General features: G+C 46.5%; 2 protein-coding genes across 2 annotated transcripts in view; both read left to right on the forward strand.

Annotated features, from left to right (window-relative positions):
• Positions 1–960, forward strand: part of LOC102069871 (serine protease inhibitor Kazal-type 5) — a 113,252-nt gene extending 112,292 nt beyond the window's left edge. The window contains exons 14-15 of the mRNA XM_074552012.1: positions 448–500; positions 874–960. Coding sequence (XP_074408113.1) covers positions 448–453 — 6 coding nt within the window. The 3' untranslated portion in view covers positions 454–500; positions 874–960. The remainder of the gene's footprint in view (positions 1–447; positions 501–873) is intronic.
• A 5,958-nt stretch (positions 961–6,918) lies between these two features.
• On the forward strand, positions 6,919–18,003 carry LOC102069689 (ovoinhibitor). The gene is made up of 16 exons (XM_026791376.2): positions 6,919–7,058; positions 7,841–7,860; positions 8,652–8,788; positions 8,931–8,991; positions 9,480–9,613; positions 10,057–10,114; positions 11,096–11,232; positions 11,623–11,683; positions 12,412–12,548; positions 13,014–13,074; positions 14,726–14,859; positions 14,936–14,996; positions 16,278–16,414; positions 16,813–16,873; positions 17,239–17,354; positions 17,810–18,003. The coding sequence occupies exons 1-16, from the start codon at positions 7,004–7,006 to the stop codon at positions 17,853–17,855; spliced, it is 1,416 nt and encodes a 471-aa protein (XP_026647177.2). The 5' UTR covers positions 6,919–7,003; the 3' UTR covers positions 17,856–18,003.
• Positions 18,004–19,676: the final 1,673 nt, after the last annotated feature.

Consider the following 19,676-nt stretch of genomic DNA (forward strand, 5'->3'; position numbering starts at 1 on the left):
AATCACCTGGGCAGTAGTCACCAGCCTGCCCACGCTGTTCAATAGATCAGGGGAAAAAAGGGGTTATCCAGGGTTTCTCCCTTTCTTTTTTATACCTGTTTCTCAACAAACAGATAACTCCCACGTTTGCAATGGGCAAGTCCCAGTTTCCTTACAATGCTCTGTTTTTCCACACTACTTTTAAAGGTAGTGAAAGGAGGGAAAGAAAAAAAGCAGGACCTTTCCCAGATTAGAAAATAGGTGTGGAAAGCACCTAGCTTGAGGCTGAAATCAGTCTTGTTTTCCTCAGCTGGCAGTGGCCCAGCCTGCCTGTCCTTGTGCCAGGCTCTGCTGCAGTTGTCTTGTGTGGCACTGAGCTGGCCTGAGGGGCTGTCACACTGATCCCAGTGTCACACAGATGTGGTCAAGCTTGGGGATGGGCTCATTTTTTCTGCTCTTCCTTTCCAGGAGTAATGGAGTTCAGACTGCCAGCAAATACCAGGGATCAGCTGTGACCAAAGGTAGGCACAGAGATGGGCAGTGACTTAGCCCTGCTTGGCCAGCCTGTCCTTTGGAGGTTGTGTCCCACCTTGTCCACACAAGCTGCAGGGCCAGGACAGAGGGTTCTGCAGATTTTTTTCTCTCACTGCAGCCTTATGATGGTGGGGTTGAGCCTGTGGGGCCTTGGGCTCTGGCCACTCCTTTCCCCTGGCTGTTTTTTCAGCCAAGCTGTTCCTGCAGAGCAGGGAGGATGCTGGCAGAGTGGTCCCCCATCGCAGAGAGGCAGAAATGGCCCAGAGCCCCTGCAGAGCATGAGAACATCACAGCTTTAAGGTTTCCTCGTGGTCCTTTCTGGGATTACAGCAATAAACTGTCTGCCCTCTGTCTCTGCAGAGAAAGTAAAGGAAGCGTCGATGTCGAGCATCAGGGGAGCTGCTGAGCCCCCAGGACTGCCAGAGCTGCCTCCATCCCCTTCTGCAGCACAGGGGGCCTGAGCTGCCTCCATCCCCTTCTGCAGCACACGGGGCCTGTCCTTGCTCAGGTGGAGGGCAGGAGGCTGTGGGGACTCAGTGGTGCCTCCCAGGTGTGCCCCGTGCGTGTGCTGCCGTCCCTGCTGCCTCGCTGTGTCTAAACGTGCTTCTCCAATAAACATAACTCCTCAGCTTCATGTCACTGTTCTTCACTCAGCCTCGGGGGGGACACACCACTCCCTGCTCTGGCTTTGCTCCATGTGCTCCTTAGGCAATGAGCACCCTGAGGTGCAGCAGCTGCTGTAAATATCTGGTGAAGATGTTGGACCCAAGGAGGAAGAGTGTGGTCTGGGGTTTTGTGCGGAGGGATCAGGGGTCGGTTCTCTCTGGCTCTTTATGGGGACTTGGGTCAATCACTTCACTGCCCTATCAGCCCTTTTCTCCTGCCTGTAAAACGAACATTAAACAATACTTACCTACCTCAGAGGGTTGTTTGAGATTGTTTGGTTTACATTTGGAAGCCTACAGAGGAAAATTGGTTTTAAAGCTCCCCCCTGTCTTGGGCTGGCAGTTTAGATGATGCACTAAGTGTCCTCTTCCAGGCTTTTCATGTGAGGTGCTGGGAAATCCAGACCTCAGAAGATACATGTCGAGTGGTCATGTTAGGAGATGTGCTGAGCCCAGAAAGGTCTCTGGGATCTGGAGGTGAATTTGGCCAGTATTTCTTGCTGTGAGAGGGCAGAAGCACTGATGGCACGTTCAAGGCAGTGGAGGAAGCTCAGCAGTTGTGGTGGCGCATGGACCATCTGCTGCTGGGTCACCCTCTGCCTTGGCCTGAAGTTCCCTGCAGGCTCAAGTCAGTGCCTGTCTCAGGAACCATCTCCTGCAAGGTGAGGAGGATCCTTCTTTTGGGGCTCTGGTGCTGGGGCACATGGAGAAGTGAGAAATTCCATGGTATGGAATGGCTTAAGCTTTTTAAGAAGTAGTGGTGTTGTTCTGAGATGTAACTGATTATCCTAATTAATTTATATTCTGAAACTGTGTTCAGATGAAGCCAGGCCTCTGAGCCAAGGGTTTCTGGGTATTTTTTTTTGGAGTCAGTTGATCTGGGCTGGAGTTTGCTGAACAGGAGACACTGATGGTGAGTTAATAGAAATCTGCTGGTGGCTTGCACGTACTTTCTGTACTCTCTTCTATAGCTGTTTCTTAAAGCAAATAGGTTCTTTATTTGTATAAACTTTATTGCAGGACATTTCCAGAAGACCTTGAATGAACATTTGCAGTGTTTGAGTCCACTTTAGCTGTGACCTGATCTGTAAACACTTTTCTCTTGCAGATAAGGTTGAAGTGACTTTCAGATTCTGACAGGATTTTACCTAATATCAATTAATTTCACTCCCACCAAAGACGTAGAATTCTTCCAATTAAGTTATCACATCCTCTGTTTCTACTGCAGTTAATGAAAATTGATTATAAACTCTCAAAATGCTTACGCATGCATCATGTTTTATTGCAGCTGATAATAATAAAAATTGATTTAATTATCAGCAGCCTTTGCCATGAGTGGTTGTTAATAGGTTATATGCTTATTTTTAATGTGAGCAAACACTATGATTTAGAAACAAATTATGATTGCCTGTTTGTACATGGAAAATCCCTATACCAAGTAGAGTCATGTAGGGTGAGAGTCACCACTTTGGGGCTGGTTAGTTGTTTTGGGAGATGCAGATTTTGTCTTTGAGCAGAGATGAAACAAGTACATTCTTGAATGTTATTTATGCAGCCTGAGAGTGATGAATATCAGACGGTAAAAGTGTTCTCTGATGATGTCTGCTCACTGATTCCAGCTAACACCATGTGCAGGGACATCTACATGATTTCATAAAAGCAGTGCAAAATTTGTGGCTTAAAATAAATTCTTGCAAATGAAAATCAGTGCACTTGAAAGCTACTATGATTTGTAGTGATTTCAGGTATTTAAGTTTTCAAATAATGACCCCTAAAACCTTCATTAACTGTGCTTGAAAAGCAATAAGCTGATGAAGACTGCCCCAATAGCCTCTTCTGTCAGTATTTGAGCACCTTCTAAATTTCTCCTGCTGCCAGCAGAAATTACCCTCCACAAAAATCACAGCTGGTGATAAGGGATCGTTAATCAGATTCTGAGCCCATCTGCTGAGGAGGCACAGGACAGGGACTTGCTCAAGCTGCCTGGGCTGCTGTGAGCAGCAGGGCTGGCTCTGTCCTGCTCCCAGCAGCCTGCCTGCTCGCTCTGCTCTTGCTTTCAACCCCCTTCTGCAGGTTGTTCCAAGGGCTGCCTGGTGAGGAGTGTCCCTGGTGGCACAGCAGAGCTCCAGAAGGATGCCACACGTCGCTATTCCTGGGCAGGAGGAGGTGAAGGCTCATGAGGTGCTGGAGGTTTACCACTTTTTCTTTTCTGTTTGCTCCTGGTTGCCCTTTGTGTTCCCCTTTAAAATGGTAACGAGGCCAAGCCAGTCCTCTATGAAACTGGAAAGGTACCAGAGCTCTGGGGACTCTTGGGTTTGCTGTAAATTACACTTTATTAAGGGTGTTGCTTGCCAATAACCACAGACCCCATGTGGTTCACAGCAGTTCCTGAGGTTTTGCAGAACTGGCATTATGAACTGACTTTGGTCTCCAGCCTCTCACTGCCACTGGATTTTGAGCTAAAATGCCCTCTGCAGGAACCTTAAGTGCCTTAGTATTTTTTCCTTCTTTTTTCATAGAAGGTGTCAGGAGCTTATGCAACTTTTCAGGGCACACAAGTGCTGCTCTTGGTGGAGAGTGAGGACTGTTGACTCTGGCAGATGCCTCAGTAGACCTTGAACCCCCTGTGGTATTTTTCAGTCCTCTGTCCATTTGGAGCCAGGGAGCTCTGCCCAGCAGCTCCCCAGCCACCCTGAGGGAGAGCCCTGGCATGGCTCCATGGTGTGCTCTGCCCAGGGTACCTTTTTCAGGCTGCCACAGCAGACAGTGCTGGAAATCCTGCAGTTTAGGGGCATTTGTTCCTTTAAGAACTTGGTGAATTGTGACATGGAGAACTTGATGCTGTTTGTGCAGGGAAGCCCCTCTGGCTCTGCTGCAGAGCTCTCTCTTCTGGCTCTCCCTACATCCCTGTGATGCTCAGTCCCACCACACAACTTCTGCTATGGGTACCTGGGGATTTCAATGTTATTTGTCTTGATTATCATAATTTCTGCTCCATGGCCCATCTGCTTTCGCCTTGGGGACTCATGAATGGGCCTCTCTCTTTCCTCTCTCTAGGGCTTCTGTTTGGCAGCTGTTAGAACATCTGTCTTTCCCTGCAAGGCTCTCCCTACTACAGGGAGCTCTTCAGACAATTTCCTTGGGATCTCCCTGCTCTATTCTGCTGCAAAATCTCTCCTTCTGCCCACTGCAACACAAAAACTTCCAGTGCTTTCCTGTGTATGAAGGGTGAGTAACTCCATGTAAGTTGTTCACTAAAAACAAGATGCAGCTGCTTGAAAATTAAGAATACAGACCCTTGATGTAGAAGGTCTCAAAAGAAACACTTAGTGCTGGTTGTAGTAACAACCACCCCCGTGGTTTGAGGGTGGGAAGCATGGAGAATTTCTGCACATATTTGTGAAGAAAAGATGAGTTGGCTTTGTTGCCTTCTTGCCTCAAAGGGGTTTCTTCCTTTCTTGGCCTGTGTCAGTGAGATTCTGCAGAGATGGAAACAGATGAGTCACAGCTGGGACCAGAGGTAACCTGGAGAGGCAGCAGAAGAAAGGGGTGGAGTGCTTCTGTCCTGGGCTGCTCAGCCAGGTGGGATTTGCAGCAAAGGAAAATAAACAGGTAGATGTCAACACAGCATCGCTGCAAGTGGGAGTTGCACAAGGAGAAGGGTGTAAATGCAACCAAAGGTCTCCCTGTCCTGCGTGGGTGGAATGTTCTGCACCTGCCTCTCTGCTCCTGAAAGGCTCTGTCCTAAGGGAAAAGTTCCTAATTCCTGGTGGAAAAAGCTTTGCTGGATCACTCTCTGTGAAGCTGGCTGCTCACTGGTAGGGTCACAGCATGGATCTTCCTTGTGCACAAGGCAGGAGCCCAGAGCTGAGCTCTGTGTGCCTCAGCTGACACAGGGGACAGCAGGCACGTGCTGTAGCTGCAGTGTTTTCTAAATCCAAATCCCTTCTCTAGATCCTCGACAGGTGTTTGCTCTTCTGTCCCTTTACTCTGTCTCCTATTGCAAACTACTTCCCAAATTTAATAGCTTGGTTGGAAGAGAATTACTTTGCTCTTGACAGAACATGCTGAGTCAATCCACTTTAACTGCAGATTTGGTTTGCAAATAATATCTCCTTTCCGATAGGGTTCAGGTGTCATCTCTGTGGACATTGGCAGGAGTTTGCTTGACCATGACAGCTTTAAAAGAGCCTGGCAATTAAGTTGTCAGGAATCATTTTCCACTGCCAGGAAGCATTAATGGATCCTGGCCTTGGCTGGAATAAGCCCTGGGAGATGGATATTGTAATTGGGATGAGAAGGGGTCCTTGTAGCCAAGGTCTGCATCCATCCAAAGGTCTGGAGTCCTGGACACTTGGTGGAACTGAGATAAGGGAAAGGTCAGGAAACGCAGGGCAGAACATCAGGGGGAAGGAATGAAAATGAGGGATATGAACAGGGACACTGTCCCTCGTGTTCCTAGCAGAGCAGGAAACGTTGGCATTTGGAGAGGTTTTAGTTTTGCAGATGCACACTGCAAAGTACTAATATTAGCAGAGCTCCTGTATATGAAAGCAAATATTTTTCCACTAGGTAATCCCTAAAATTGTGTTGTTGTGGATTTGATTTTCAAGTGAGAAAGATGTTGGAAATTTCCTTCTCTTAGAAAATAAAACTGTGATGATTCAACACAAGCTTGCTCTGTTTAAATTGTGTCAAAAAATAGATCTGCAAGCAAGGATTTTGATTACCAAATACAGAATTTGAAAAATGATAGGTTAGTGAGAGATTTGGAGAATTTAGGATTCCCATCTGAGAAGTCTGCAATTGAGATTAATCCAAAGAATTGCCAAAAATCTGCTTACATAAAGGACAAAAAAGCATTCAAGGCCAATCTAAGTTCCATTACCTGAATAGTGGGCAAACCTTGAGGAGATATTTGAAGAAAACTGAAGATATAAAGCGTAAAGAGATAACGTACACAGTGAATTTTCAGGAAGCAAACCATGCGTGGGCTAATACCAATCTCTGCAAAGTTGGCTGACTTCCTAGGTAAAGGAAGTACAGTACATCTAGTCTGTGCAGACATTAAAGGCATTTGGCCTGCTGCCCTGGGGGATGGTGTCACTTGGGCTCAGCAAGGTGGGTCAGGCACTGGCCATGGGGGAGGTGGTAGCTGATGAGCAGGAGGTGCCATGATAGTTTTCAGTGAACAGCCAAAAAAGATGGATTTTTAGGACCAAACTTAGTATTTTTGCTCCTTGCTGTATTACAGGAAAAGTTGGCACGTACAGCAGAGCACTGCTGAGTTTTTTAAACATGAGAAGAGCAGGATTCCTCCCGCAGAGCACAGGGTGACCTTCTGGGCTCAAATTGCCTGGGCTCAAACTGGGCTGAAATACAGCGGTGAAGAGTACAAAACCTCCCTCTGAGATTAAATAACGGGGGGTTTGGCTATCAGTTGGCTGCTCAGTTGAAAATTATAGCTGAGGAGAAAGTCCTAATTGCATTTAGGTGGGCACAGGGGAGATGTGAGCCTAGGATGAGGGGCAGCCCAGGCTGGGCAGAGCGTGTGGGAGCAGAGGGGTCCTGGCAGGTCCCCGCTCACCTCGAGGCACACGAAATCCCCTTCCTGGCACACAGCCTTGTATCAATCATTAGCCAGACAACCAGAGCTGGGTAAACACGTTTTTGGCTTTGAGTGGTGATGACAGGCTGGGAGCATTACCTAATGAGGTGGGACCACTTGATAGCGTGGTGTGCTATATATTCCTGCTCCTCCCTGCAATCTTCCTCTCCCGCACAGAGAGCAGGCAGGCTGCACTGGAGGGGTGTCCCTGGCTGCCATGAAGGTGACAGGACTTTTGGTGAGGGCAGCTCTTGCCCTTTGCTGCTGCTTGGGTGAGTATTCACTGGGGTACTGCAAAGATCGATCTGGCAGAGTCAGAGTTGAGTTTTCATTTCAGTAAAAGCCTTTGGGTCTTGCAACATGGAGGAGAGCCTTGTTCCATGAAGAAATAACCTTCCTGAGAGAGCACAGCAGGGAAATTAGGTTTCAAGATTGAAGTTTCAGCAAACTCCGTACAGCTGTTATCTTCTTGGTTTGTAGGAGCAGTTCTAGTGCAGGGTAGGGACTTGCACGTGGCAGCCCTGTGTATACAGGCAAAATAAAACTGTAAAAATGGCATTATTACCCATGTGAGCAATATAGATGCAAACTTTAACCTCTAGGTTGAAAAGTAAACTCCCATTGCACTGGGAGTTTACTGTGCTACTCCTGGTAACTGAGAATGATGTATTTGGAGATGGACAGTGCTGGTGGCGATAATTGTCTTGAACATGCACGTCCAAACTTTTGAAAGTCAAACATAAAAGTCTCTTAGGAGAGATTAAAATCCAAGAGTATAGACTGTATCACTTACCTGTAACATTTTAGGGGTGGATAAATATATGTGCTCTCACAAGGTTTATCTCCCCTCAGAAATACAACAAAACTGTATTTAGTAACTTTTAATACATCCTATGGCCGTTTACTGGAATATTGTAAAACTCCATGTTTTCCTAAAGAAAATAAGTGAGTGTTAACTAATCACTGAATTAACTTGTTTCATGAAAATATTTACATATGTGTTCTCTGCATATTAATTTTGTGTTTTTCTTCTGTCTCCATTTTTTTATTTCAGGTACTGCCTTTGGAGTTCAGGTGAGCTACACATCTATTTGTTATGTTCTGTTCAGGCTTCTGGTAGAGTAGAAGCAGTATGTAGCTACCCAGTGAGCACAGGGGTTAAATCTAATGAAATCTTTGCAGTTAAAATAATATTTCCCAGTGCATGGTTGAACAACATTTCCAATTTCACGAGAAAGTAAAAGATCCCCATTTTTTGCAATATTTTCGGTTCATTAAATAAAATGAAAAAACAAGAAGTAATTGTACACTCTTATTATATTAACTCTTAGACATAATTTAGTTACTCCCAGCCAAAGGCAGTAGCTTGCCTCCTTGTGAGGAAAACTGTCTTAGGATGACACGCTCGAAAACATCAAACACCGTGACTCTGATAATTGCTTCCATACAGCAAGGCGCAAAGATTTCCTTGCATAAATGTCTCTACCTATATCACAGAGAGAAAACCAGCAGGGCCTGAGCTGTGGATTTGTCTGCAGGTTCCTCCCACGCAGCTAGGAGCCTCCCAGAACTCTCTGGAGTGCAGCACGATCTGGAAGGATCCGCTGCAGAGCCGAGGGGCTCCCAATTACCACTGCCTTCATTAGGCACTGTCTCACCCACAGCCAGCCTGCCTCCCTGGACCCCGGCAGAAGTGCATAATCAGAAATTTCTGTTGGGAAGATTCCCTCCTCCTGATTGCCTGAGCAGATTCCCAATAATGGCTCTAATTTGCCTCCCAGCAGTAGCTGCAGGCGTGGTGGTGGTGGGAGGATGCTGGGGGGTTTCATTACAAAATCGGGGCTGATTCTGAGCTGCTTCCACAGATTGACTGCAGCCGGTACTCTGGTGGCATTACCAAGGATGGGAGGTCCGGGGTGGCTTGCCCAAGGGACTTCCGTCCAGTGTGTGGCACCGATGGCACCACGTACGGCAACGAGTGTGGGATCTGCCTCTACAACGCGTGAGTCTGGCTGGGAACCCCACAGGGGCAGGGGTGGCAGCTTTGTACCCCAGGGATGAGGAGCTTGTGCCTTGGTGACAACAGCACCAGCCTTGAGGTGATGCTGTTCCTTGATCCCTGACACAGCTCTGCTTCCTTCCAGGGAGAACAGCGCCAGCGTGGAGAAGGAGCACGATGGAGAATGCGACCCAAAACCTGTTGTGGTAAGACAAAGTCTGTAATGGGGACAACTCAAACACCATGCAGATGTGGGACAGGATGTGCACAGCTGGTCTGCACAGCCCAATATAAAATCTGGTGATAACTAAAGCTGAGAGGGTTTTTATAAGTTATCTGATACCATCTCTGTTATTTTCTACTTCAGACTTCAAACCTGTCTAATTGGGAATAAAATGAAAGTAATGCATTGGCTGAAGGTTGGATCTCACCACCTGGATACCTCCAGTAGGATCCTATGAAGGACCTCACAAAACCGAAATCACAGTCCTTCTTAATATCCCATTTGTTTTTGCTTTTATTGGGAGAAAATTCCCACAGAATTTCTGGTTTCTACTTTTGATAGTGAAATTGGTTTGATGCTGGATTTGTCCCCAAAGGCTGAGGGAGAGTGAGAAGACTATGTAAGAGTGTTATATTTCATATCAAAAAAGTGTTTTGTTTTTTTCTCTCTCTATTCCTGCTATTTTTACAGGTTGACTGCAATAATTACCGTAGAGCTGTGGTAGATGATCACGTCCTGGTAGCGTGCCCAAGGATAATGAAACCAGTCTGTGGCTCAGACAGCTTCACTTATGACAATGAGTGTGGGATCTGTGCCTACAATGCGTAAGTTGTGTGCATGGAATGTTCTTCTGGATAATCAGCAGGTTGAGGCTCTCAGAAGCACCTCTGTAAAATACCAGTTTCAGGCAGGTGTCTCTGTAGGTCTCCTTGTTTCTGGCTTCACATGATTCTTCAGCCAACTTGAGTTTTCTTCCCCATTTCTTTGTCTGTGCTCATTAAGGGAATCACAAAAAGTTGCAGAGCAGAGACATGAACAGATCAAAGTGTTGCTTGTAACACCTAATTATTCCTAACACTTAATTCGCATGGGAGAGGGGAATATCTGTACTGTTAGCAGCTGCCATCTGCAGGGCACATTCAGAGAATTCAGGCAGTTGTAATGTCCCACAGGGAGGGTGGGACCCTGCTTTGCTGTCCCAGTGCCTGCAGGGTCATGGGGAAAGTTAGTCTCAATGCTCCCTAACCAAAGCTTTTCTTCCTTTCAGAGAACATAACACCAATGTTACCAAAATGTATGAAGGACCCTGCAAGGAATCTGTTGCTGTAAGTGCAATATAAGTCAAAAATCCATCTCTTAGGGCTGCTGATAAAATCCTGAGGACCTCACAGATTTTGCTAGGAAGCTGAAAGAGATCTGTAGGACAAAGTGTACAGTCCATTATTTGCTTTTCTGCATGGTGGGGCTGGATTTGGCATCCTCTCTGCTCCAGAGAGAAGGTCACCCCATGCTTACCACACCAAACTGAGGAAAGAGGAAGGAGATGGATATGAGATGAGGAGCTGACTTGTTGTCCCCAAGAGGAGGTGGAGGGACAGGAGATTTCTCTTGCCAACATGCTGTGCAGGTTGGCAATTTTCTCTCTGGAGACCACAAGTGTTTCCACCCTCAGCAGCAGGGATTCAAAACTCCCATGCTGGTTGTATTCACAGATGTAGTGAGACTCATAAGAGCCCTAACCATAAATATTTATAGAGCATAGATTATTGTGTCTTTGTCTGAGGCCAACAGGCTGATGCCTCAGAAGGAGAAGCTTCTGTATTTCAGCACTAAAATTCTGGGATGTAGGAAGTCCATTCTCCAACAGGTAGATAACTATTCTTTCCTATCCTTTCAAATCCTGTACTGAACTACAGGGAATCTGATGTGAGAAGTAATGACAGTTGGAAAAGTGTGGAGAAAACCAACACAAACTGAAACAGTATTATTCAGATATCCAGCTGTTGAAAAATGTTTCTTACTAAAATCAAGATTTTTTTTTTTTTTTAATGAGACAAGACCAAAAGTTTAGCACATGTTCTTGTGCCTGAAGGATCTCTTCTCCAAGACAGTCCTTTTTCTTGACTCCTGGAGAACTAGGATAATATTCAGAAGTGTAATTTCTGATTGGAAGTTTAGCTTCAGTGTAACAGGCCTTTGTTCTGTTACAGAAACAGTTGAGGCTGAAATACAGAACAAAAAGTTTTTGAACCAAATTTCTTGCATAGAAAGGGCTCCTCCAGAGCGATCTGTCCTTATTTTGCCAGGTTGACTGCAGCAGGTACCGAACACAAACCACCAAAGATGGAAAAACCCTGGTACTCTGTCCGAGGGACCTGAACCCAGTTTGTGGCACAGATGGCACCACCTACGACAACGAGTGCGCGATCTGCGCCCTCAACGCGTGAGTGCCCTGCCCTGAGTGCTCCTCTGGGTGCCCAGCACTGCTGGGCAGCCTTGAGACCTGTCCTGCTGCATTTCTGATCCTGCCTATTTCTTCAAGTCTCTTAGAAATGTGATGGTTTTGGGTTTGCCTTGAGTTTCTTTCTGGTGCCTTCTGTGTGCTCACAAAGAGTCATAAGGCATCTCCTTGGATGAGTCTGTGGGCTGGGCAGAGGAAGGAACAATTCAGAATATTGCTTTAAATTGCACATTGTAAGAAGGTGAGATGGGCTTGGTAATGAGTGAATTAGCTATTCTGAACACTTTTTAAAAGTCTGAACCCACAGTTTGCTTCATTTTGCTCATGACTTTGACCAAGAGGTTAAGTATTTATTTTGTTTCCCTCTTCCAGGGAGAAAAGGACCCATGTTGGCAAAAGGCACGGTGGACAATGCAGAGAGAAGACTGATGAGGTAAATGTTCAATATAAGGCTTACTCCTCTTAGCTGCATCAACTGAAGGGCTCCCTGTGGTGACATCTACTCTGAAATTGAGCTGGCCTGAGGTCTGGCTTTCTCCACCTGTCTATAAAGTCTTGTCAGCTCCTTGTGTTGAGGATGCTGACAAATCCCACCTATCCTGAGGCAGGTGTCCTCTGGGCCCTCCTTGCCCAGCAGCTGTGGCAGGTGGGCTGGATGAGAGCTATGCACAGAGTCCTCATGATGAATTCACACCTACAGCAGCCTTTGGGGTGGGGACATACTCTGACATGTGGAGCAGACCTGAAGTTTTGATTGGAATGTATCAACTGCTGTGTAGGTCATGCTAACACACAAATGTGGAAGTCATTCAGTTTGGGCTTTGATCTTCGTTTGATGATGCCCTTCAAATGCAAAGTCCAATTTCTTTCACTGCACAATTAAAAAGGGGGCGATGTTTTAATTTTTTTTTGTCTTTTCTGACATATCTTCTCGTTGGGACTGACCAAGGTGCTTAAGCCAGGGATTTGGCACTTTGCACACAGTGCTGTGCAGTTCCCCCGTGTGAGAGGGTTCAGGCAGAGCTGACTCAGCCTGGTTTAGTAAGAACTGAGTTGTGGCACTGGTGCTGTTAGAGACACGGCAGGAGATCATGATGGATGTTTTTTTTTAAACTGGAGAACAAGGTCTTCCTCACCTTTGATGCTGCTGCTTTTTTGCAGCTTGACTGCAGCAAATTCCCAGCCAGAAAGGTGAAGGGTGGCAAAGACCTGGTGAGGTGCCCCAGGATCCTGCTCCCGGTGTGTGGCACAGACGGGTTCACTTATGACAACGACTGCAGCATCTGCGCCCACAACGTGTGAGTATTGCACACAGGACTCTCTTCTGGAGTGGCAAGCCAGGGTTAGTGCTCCAGATGGCTTTTCTTTGGTGCTAACGTATCTGTGCTCCTCTGAAGCCCTTGTCACCTGGATTTTGTTCCCTGATGCTCTTTTTGCTCCTTGGGGGAGTGTGAGTGAGCCAGCTCTCAACCTGAGCACTCTGTGAGGGCTGGGATATTTAGGCAGGAGAAAAAGTGGAACTGAGGTATTTGGGCAGAAGAAAGAGTGAATGGAGCTGTTATATATCACATAATGAGGAGACCTGACTGGTCTGTTACCACTTAGAATTTCATTTTCTAATGATGGGGAGAAGCTGGTTCATCAGGCAGTCAGGTGCCTCCTTTATCATAAATATTGCTTATGGTTTTGGTTTGTTTTCTGTGGCACCTGGGTGTCCCAGGGCTCAGGTGGTGAGTGTGCTGACCCCAACCTCTCCCTTTCAGACAATATGGAACTGATGTTAAGAAAAGCCACGATGGAAGGTGCAAGGAGGAAAGCACTCCTGTAAGTGTTCTTTTAGCTGTTAAATAAGCACCATTCAGTCTCTCTGCAGTCTCCAGAAGACCCTGGCTGGGCTCAGTGCACCCATGGATGGTGCACAGGGCTCATGCTGTTGCTGTGCTTCTCCTCAGCTGCTCACAGCTGCCAGTGTGCTGTACAGGAGGGAAAGAGAGGATGAGAACAGGCTGGGACTTCAGAAACAAAATGTCCCAGTACTGCCAATCTCTGAACAGAAATCATCAGAGGCAGCCCAAGAACCATGCAGCCCATTTTAGCACAGTAGGAGAAGGGGCAGAGAGCTGTGTTAGATGTCTGTGTATTTATTCAGTGCTAGGATTTCCATTGCACTAGACAGGCAGGTTAAAAAAATTCTTGTACTCTGGTCAGCCAGGACAAATCTGCTCTCAGGTATGTGTACAGAAATAGCTTTATTATCCTGCACAGTAACAATATGTGCTGATAATATCTCAACACATTTATTCTGCTTATGCAGAGCAGCTCTGAAGAACCAAAAATAATTTCATGCATCCTGAGGGAGTGCAATATATTTTCTGTAGAAAAGGCATGTTAAAATGTGGTCTTTGCTTTAATTTGTTCTTGGACCACATGGGAAATAGGGATAATAAGAGACAGTGCATTGGGGAGACTGTGAAAAATGACAGTGAAGTGTCAGTGATGCTTAGCTAATGTAGAGTGATTTCCAATAGGTGTTTGTCTATTGATCTTCAAATATTTAACCATTAGATTTTATATATTGTAAATATTTTTGAAACAGAAGTTGGTGAAACACTTCTTGCTGCTCTTGGAAATGCTGTAACAAAATCTTGGATATAGTAAACTGTGTCAAGCTGCACTCAATGTCAAACACTTTAAATCAGGTTTCTCAGGCTGAGTTAGGGTATGTTTAGTTTAGAAATCAGGACAAAAATCTTCAGTGAAAGTCTGGTCAGTAATTGGAACAGGCTGACCAGAGAATTGGTAGAATTCCTTGGACTTGTTCAAAGGGCATGTGAATGTGGAATCTGGACATATGGTGAACATGGGGTTCTGGATTAATGGTTGAGCTTGATGATTTTAGAGGTCTTTTTCCAATCTTTATGATTTTATAAATGCTGGATTTAAAACTTGTGTATGTTCTGCTCTAGCAGAATAATCTCTTTTACCAGCTGTTCCCTCTGCTAGCAGAAAACACAGAACTACAATTACATAGTTATTTCTAATGCAAGTCTAAACTTTAAAAACCCTCTGATTTTCCCCTGACAAAAACCTCTAAAATCAAGAAGATCAGAGTGGGCAGACTGTTGCCCTGTTCTTCTAAGTTCTTCTAAGCCTTCTGAGGTTTACATTTTTCTAATGCAGTTTCTCACATGCTTTTCATGTAAATAATGATTGTTTTGTGTTCTTTTCTGGAGGAAGAGAGAACTGATAGACTTTTAGCTTGACCAGTGTGGTTGGAGAGGTGGCAATTTCATCCTCCAATCCATGGTCACTTGTGAAGTTCTAAAAATATCGGAGTTCAGAAATAAACTGCCCCTTTTTACATTCGACATCTCAGCGTGTGCACGTCATTCATTAGGTGTTGTACTGTGAAAGGCAGACTGCAGAGGGGACTCTGACCCCAAAAGTGACCATGGTTGCTGTTTTACCTGCCCAGGTTGACTGCAGCACGTACCTGAGAGGGGCCAAATCCGGAGAGGCCATGGGAGCCTGTCCCTTCATCCTGCGCGAGATCTGCGGCACCGACGGCGTCACCTACAGCAACGACTGCGCCCTGTGTGCCCACAACATGTGAGCCCCGCAGGCCGCCCCCGAGAGCCGCGCTGGGCTCTTCGCTGAGCATTCTCAACTCTGCTTTCTCTTGCAGCGAATACGGAACCGAGGTTGCCAAGAAGCACGACGGAAGGTGCATAGAGGAACCTCCCCAGGTAAGTGACACCTGAAGGAAAGGAAGAGTTTGAGCAGGTGCCAACTGCACAACCTGAGCAAATGCTGGGTGGTTTGGGGGGTGTAGCCTCCACTTGTGCTGCCCTTCCTTCTGTGGGTGAATATCACCCTCCCATGAGCAGGAACATTGTGCACTTCCTGCACACTGTCAGGGAAAGAAAGAGGAGAGGACAAGTGAGGGTTGAGTTATGAGACAGGGAGATGATAAATGATTAAAGACTTTACACAGAGAATCCTTTTCCCACAGCACTCAGTCATAGCTGCTGCAGGAACTTGGCAGAATGTTTTGGCAATATGGGCAGGGGATGCAGAGGGCCCAGGGAACCCAAACCCAGTGCTCTCTCAATGCTTGTGTTTTACAAAAGCATGTTTTGCAAAGATTAGAAAATTGCCTGTGTTTTGAATGCTGATACCTAAGGTATCAGGGGATTCAAACCCACCTCTGGTTTTTGGTTTGGTGTAGGTTGTTTTTTTGGTTTTTTTTTTGGTAAATGCAATGTAATCTAATATATACTAACATGAATCATGTAAAAATACCAGATTAGCTATATTTGGCCAGCTCTAAACCATTTACTCTCACTAGGGAATAGAAGAACAAAGCCACCTCATTAGCATGTGTTTGAAAGAGTCAACATCCCGAGTCAGATATTTCATTTCTATACAAACAAACTATGAAATGTCATTCCTTTGTTTCCCGAGTACGCTCTGTGCTCAGGCCGGTTGAGATACATAAATCAGGAATGAGGAGTTCACACTGGAGAAACTGGGAGTGCTAAAACACAAGGCCAGCTCCTCAGCTGACGTAAATCAGCTTCCACTGCTGTCAGTCCTGCTGGCAGCTCTCAACACTGGGAGCCATCCCATTGCAACAAAAGACCTGTCAGCACATCTCCCTCCATTCTTGTGGGCCTTGAAAAACACCTTGGTCACATCCAGCCCCCTTGCAGGAAGTGCATAAATCGTGCCATTTTGATTTACAGATTATTTCTGAGCTGCCTTTTGTAATATCCTGGTGGGTTCAGTAAGGTATAGGGGCATAGTGATGAATGCAGGGCTCAATGAATAATGTCTACCTTCCAGCCTTGATTCAGTCTTCTCCAGGGAAGGCTGTGAAAGGAAATTGCTGGTTTTCCATGAAGAACGAGTTAATATATAACCACAATTTGTCATCTGGCAGAGGCATAATCAGGGGGGATGTGTTGGGGGCTCCCTTGCACAGAGCAGAGCCATGGCAGAGCCTTTGCTGTCCTTGTTTTCCCCAGCTGAACTGCAGCCGGTTCCGCAGGACCACGATGGAGGATGGCAGGGAGCTGATGGCCTGCACCATGATCTACGACCCTGTGTGTGGCACTGATGGTGTCACCTACGCCAGCGAGTGCACCCTGTGTGCCCACAACCTGTGAGTGCTCCTCTTCCTCCCTGTGTGCCCACAGCCTGTGAGTGCTCCTCTTCCTCCCTGTGTGCCCACAGCCTCCTCTTCCTCCCTGTTTGGCTCTGTGGGAGCTGGGTGATCTGCAAGGGCTCTCTCTGAAACCTTGTGCTGAAGGGATTCTGTCTGTCTGTCCCTGTTTTCCTGCTTGCCTTGCTCAGTGTTTGATATGGGTGTTCAGCCCCACAGAGGGGTGCACCAAGGGGGGACAGCGTCTGGTCTGTGAGGGCAGGTTTTTGTTAGTGCTGGGCTGGGTGGTCTGGAAATGTCTGTGACTCCATGGGAGTGAGGTTTGTTCTTGCTGTCTGGCTGTAACAGACAGAAGCTGTGGGAAGGCTGTGGTTAATAACAATCTCTCCTTCCTCCAGGGAGCATCGGACCAACCTTGGCAAGAGAAAGAACGGGCCCTGTGAAGAGGATACTACAAGGGTGAGTGGGAAAGGATGGGAATGAAGAATGAAATTCAGTGTCTGTTACACTCCTGGGGGACTGTCTTCTGCTCTGGGCTACAAATCAGGAGGTGGTGCTGTGCACACCTGAGGAGATCCCTTGGGAATTTCACACTACTCATAAAACAGCCAACATCCATCGCACTGCTCTGCAATAAAACAGCAAGAGATGTGGCAGTGAGCAGAAACAGTACAAGATCACGTCTGCCATCAGGAGGACTCTTGGAGTTGGTTATGATGATGTTACAGCTGGTTTCATTTCTCACTGGGGTGTCATTCCTTCTGCTGGGGGGGTCACAGTTTGCTCTCAGGCACAGGGACTCAATCCCTACCTTCTGTGTGCAGGCCCTTTGCAAGGACTTCAAAGAAGTCTCTGGTGTGTGCACCATGGAATTCATGCCCCACTGTGGCTCTGATGGCAAAACCTACAGCAACAAATGTGCTTTCTGCAACGCCTACCTGTACGTATAGGAGTGAAACCTTTCCTTTCCTGATTGATTCCTGCACCTGTGTGAATGCAGGGCTGTCTCATCATGCCTTTTGTCTAACTGCTTGGGGCATATACTGGACATTCACAGGTTTTTTGCATTGTAAGGGAAATGAGAAGGGCCCATTTCTGTGATCTGTACATGGCCTCCTGTTTGTTAACTTTAAAAGTATTTTATTGATTTTCAGCGGCACTCAAACTGTTCCACAAGCTCACAAGGCTGTGTGGAAATCACTTCACCAAACCGACTGGATTGTACCAAATGAATGAAACCATTCATCTTTCCTTAAATGAGGATAACGAAAGGGAATATTTGGGCTTTTAAGGCTGTTCTTTATCTTCAGTCAACCCTAAGCCAATGCTTGGGCCAGTGAAATGAGGAAAGGGGCATCAGCCATGTCTAATTCTTCTCTCTCCTTTTCTCACCAGGGAAAGCAGGAGAACTCTCAACATCATGAGCTTGACTGAATGCTAAGTCTGTGCTGGACTTCAGCCCAGGAAGACAAACTCCCTTCCACATGTCTTCCCATGGGCTGACCTTCCCCATGAAGTAACATCCCTTCAGCCTGCTTTGTTTCCTTAGCTCCTGAAGCACTTGTTCAATAAACTGACTTGGCAATGTTCCTCTGTCTCAATGCCACATCTCTTCCCTTCTGCCTCATCTCTTTCCTGTCATGGTTCTTCAGTTGATGGATGTCTGTTTTTCTATTGATGTTCTCCACTGCCACCCAATGCGGATAGAATTTTCTGGCCGTGTGTCAGAGCCAGCCCTGCTCTGGTGAGGATCTGAGGTCCCCTTGGAGCTCTCAGTCCTTTCCTTACTCCTCAGAGTCTTCTTGTCAGTGTTAATCTTCTCAAGCCATGATATCTCTGTGTGACCTGGGCACAGAGTCCCTCTCTACAGTCAGTGCAAGGAGGCCTTTACCTGCAGAGCAAGGTCCACCTCCTCCATGGGGACATGCCAGGGTTGTAGGTGGTGATTTGCTCTTGAGGAGAGCGCCTTTTGCTTGGGCTAGAAAGGGAAATTGGCTGCCTGGGCAAGAGGTGCCCTGTCCTTGTTCCCACTGCCTGTGGAGCGTGTCCCATGGCAGAGACAGCAGCTGCTGCCAGGAAAGAGGATCCCAGCCTCTCTGCACTGAACTTGTTCACATGGTCGAGGGCAGTTTAAGGATGTACTCTACAGGAGGGGAATCTTGAGCTCCATTCAGGGTCACAGCAGAACTGTCCACTCATGAAATACCTTAATTTATTGATGCAACAGAATATCTCCTGGACAGTTGGGCAGTGATCACCCCTGAGGTGGGGGATAGCCCTGGTGCATCACTGAGCTGCTTTTTAAAGTCATTTGGGAAGGAAAAAGATGCAGAGGTTCACTTGTGACCAGTTTTAACCAAATGTATAACAAGTAATAGGAAAAAAATTCTGCCTGTTTGTAATTTTGCCTACTTTTTTGAGGCCAAGTTTCTCAGGACCTGGTGATATATTCCTTGTCATTGTGGTGGTCTGTATGGGTGGCAGGGAGGCAGGGGGACCTTGGGGCTGCCCTTCGTCTGCTGGCTGTGCCATTGCCTCCACACGAGGTCACCAAAGCTATTGCAAGTCTAATATTTCAGGGATTCTTCTGGACTGCAGTTGGTGCCTCCCTGACTCAATGTCCCATTGTAGTTCACCAGAGAATAACACAATTATTTGGATCGGTTTGGAAAGTCACTCTTTGAATTGTCAGGCTAGAAGAATAGGCTGAAGGCAAATGTTCCTGATTTGGAGGTATTTGGGGTATTGTACCAGGGAATGAGGCCACAGTACCTCTGTGCCATTAGTGTCCATTTTCAGGATGATTTGTAACTAACAATGGCCTATTGTGCTTCTCTTGGGTCCGTGTCCTAAAGCAAACGTTCTTTTGGTTTATATAACCTTTTTGCCATTTTCTGCTCAGGTGTTTTTGCAGAACATGCTGTTTTACTCTTGTTTAAGTGTTACTTGGTTATCCTCAGGGATAAGACCTGGATAAGTTTTTTTTTCTTGTGGACTTTGGCAGCATTTCACTTAGACTGTGCTCTGACCGCTGGCTTTTGCAAGCCTTTGCAGTAAAGCTGTCAAGAGCCAACTCAATGGCATTATCTTGGCACAGCCAAAGCCTCCTCTGTGGGGCTCATTGTCTGGTGACACCAAAGGCAAACAAGAATTCAAGGAGGCACGAAGTTGAGATTAAGTCAGAGCCATCCAAGGAAGCAGCCAAAGGGGTTAGATGACAGAGGTTTCCACACAGAACTCACCAGTAGGTTTCATGTCGAAG

The sequence above is a fragment of the Zonotrichia albicollis genome, chromosome 15 (assembly GCF_047830755.1).
Source record: "Zonotrichia albicollis isolate bZonAlb1 chromosome 15, bZonAlb1.hap1, whole genome shotgun sequence".
Classification (NCBI taxonomy): Eukaryota; Metazoa; Chordata; class Aves; order Passeriformes; family Passerellidae; genus Zonotrichia; species Zonotrichia albicollis.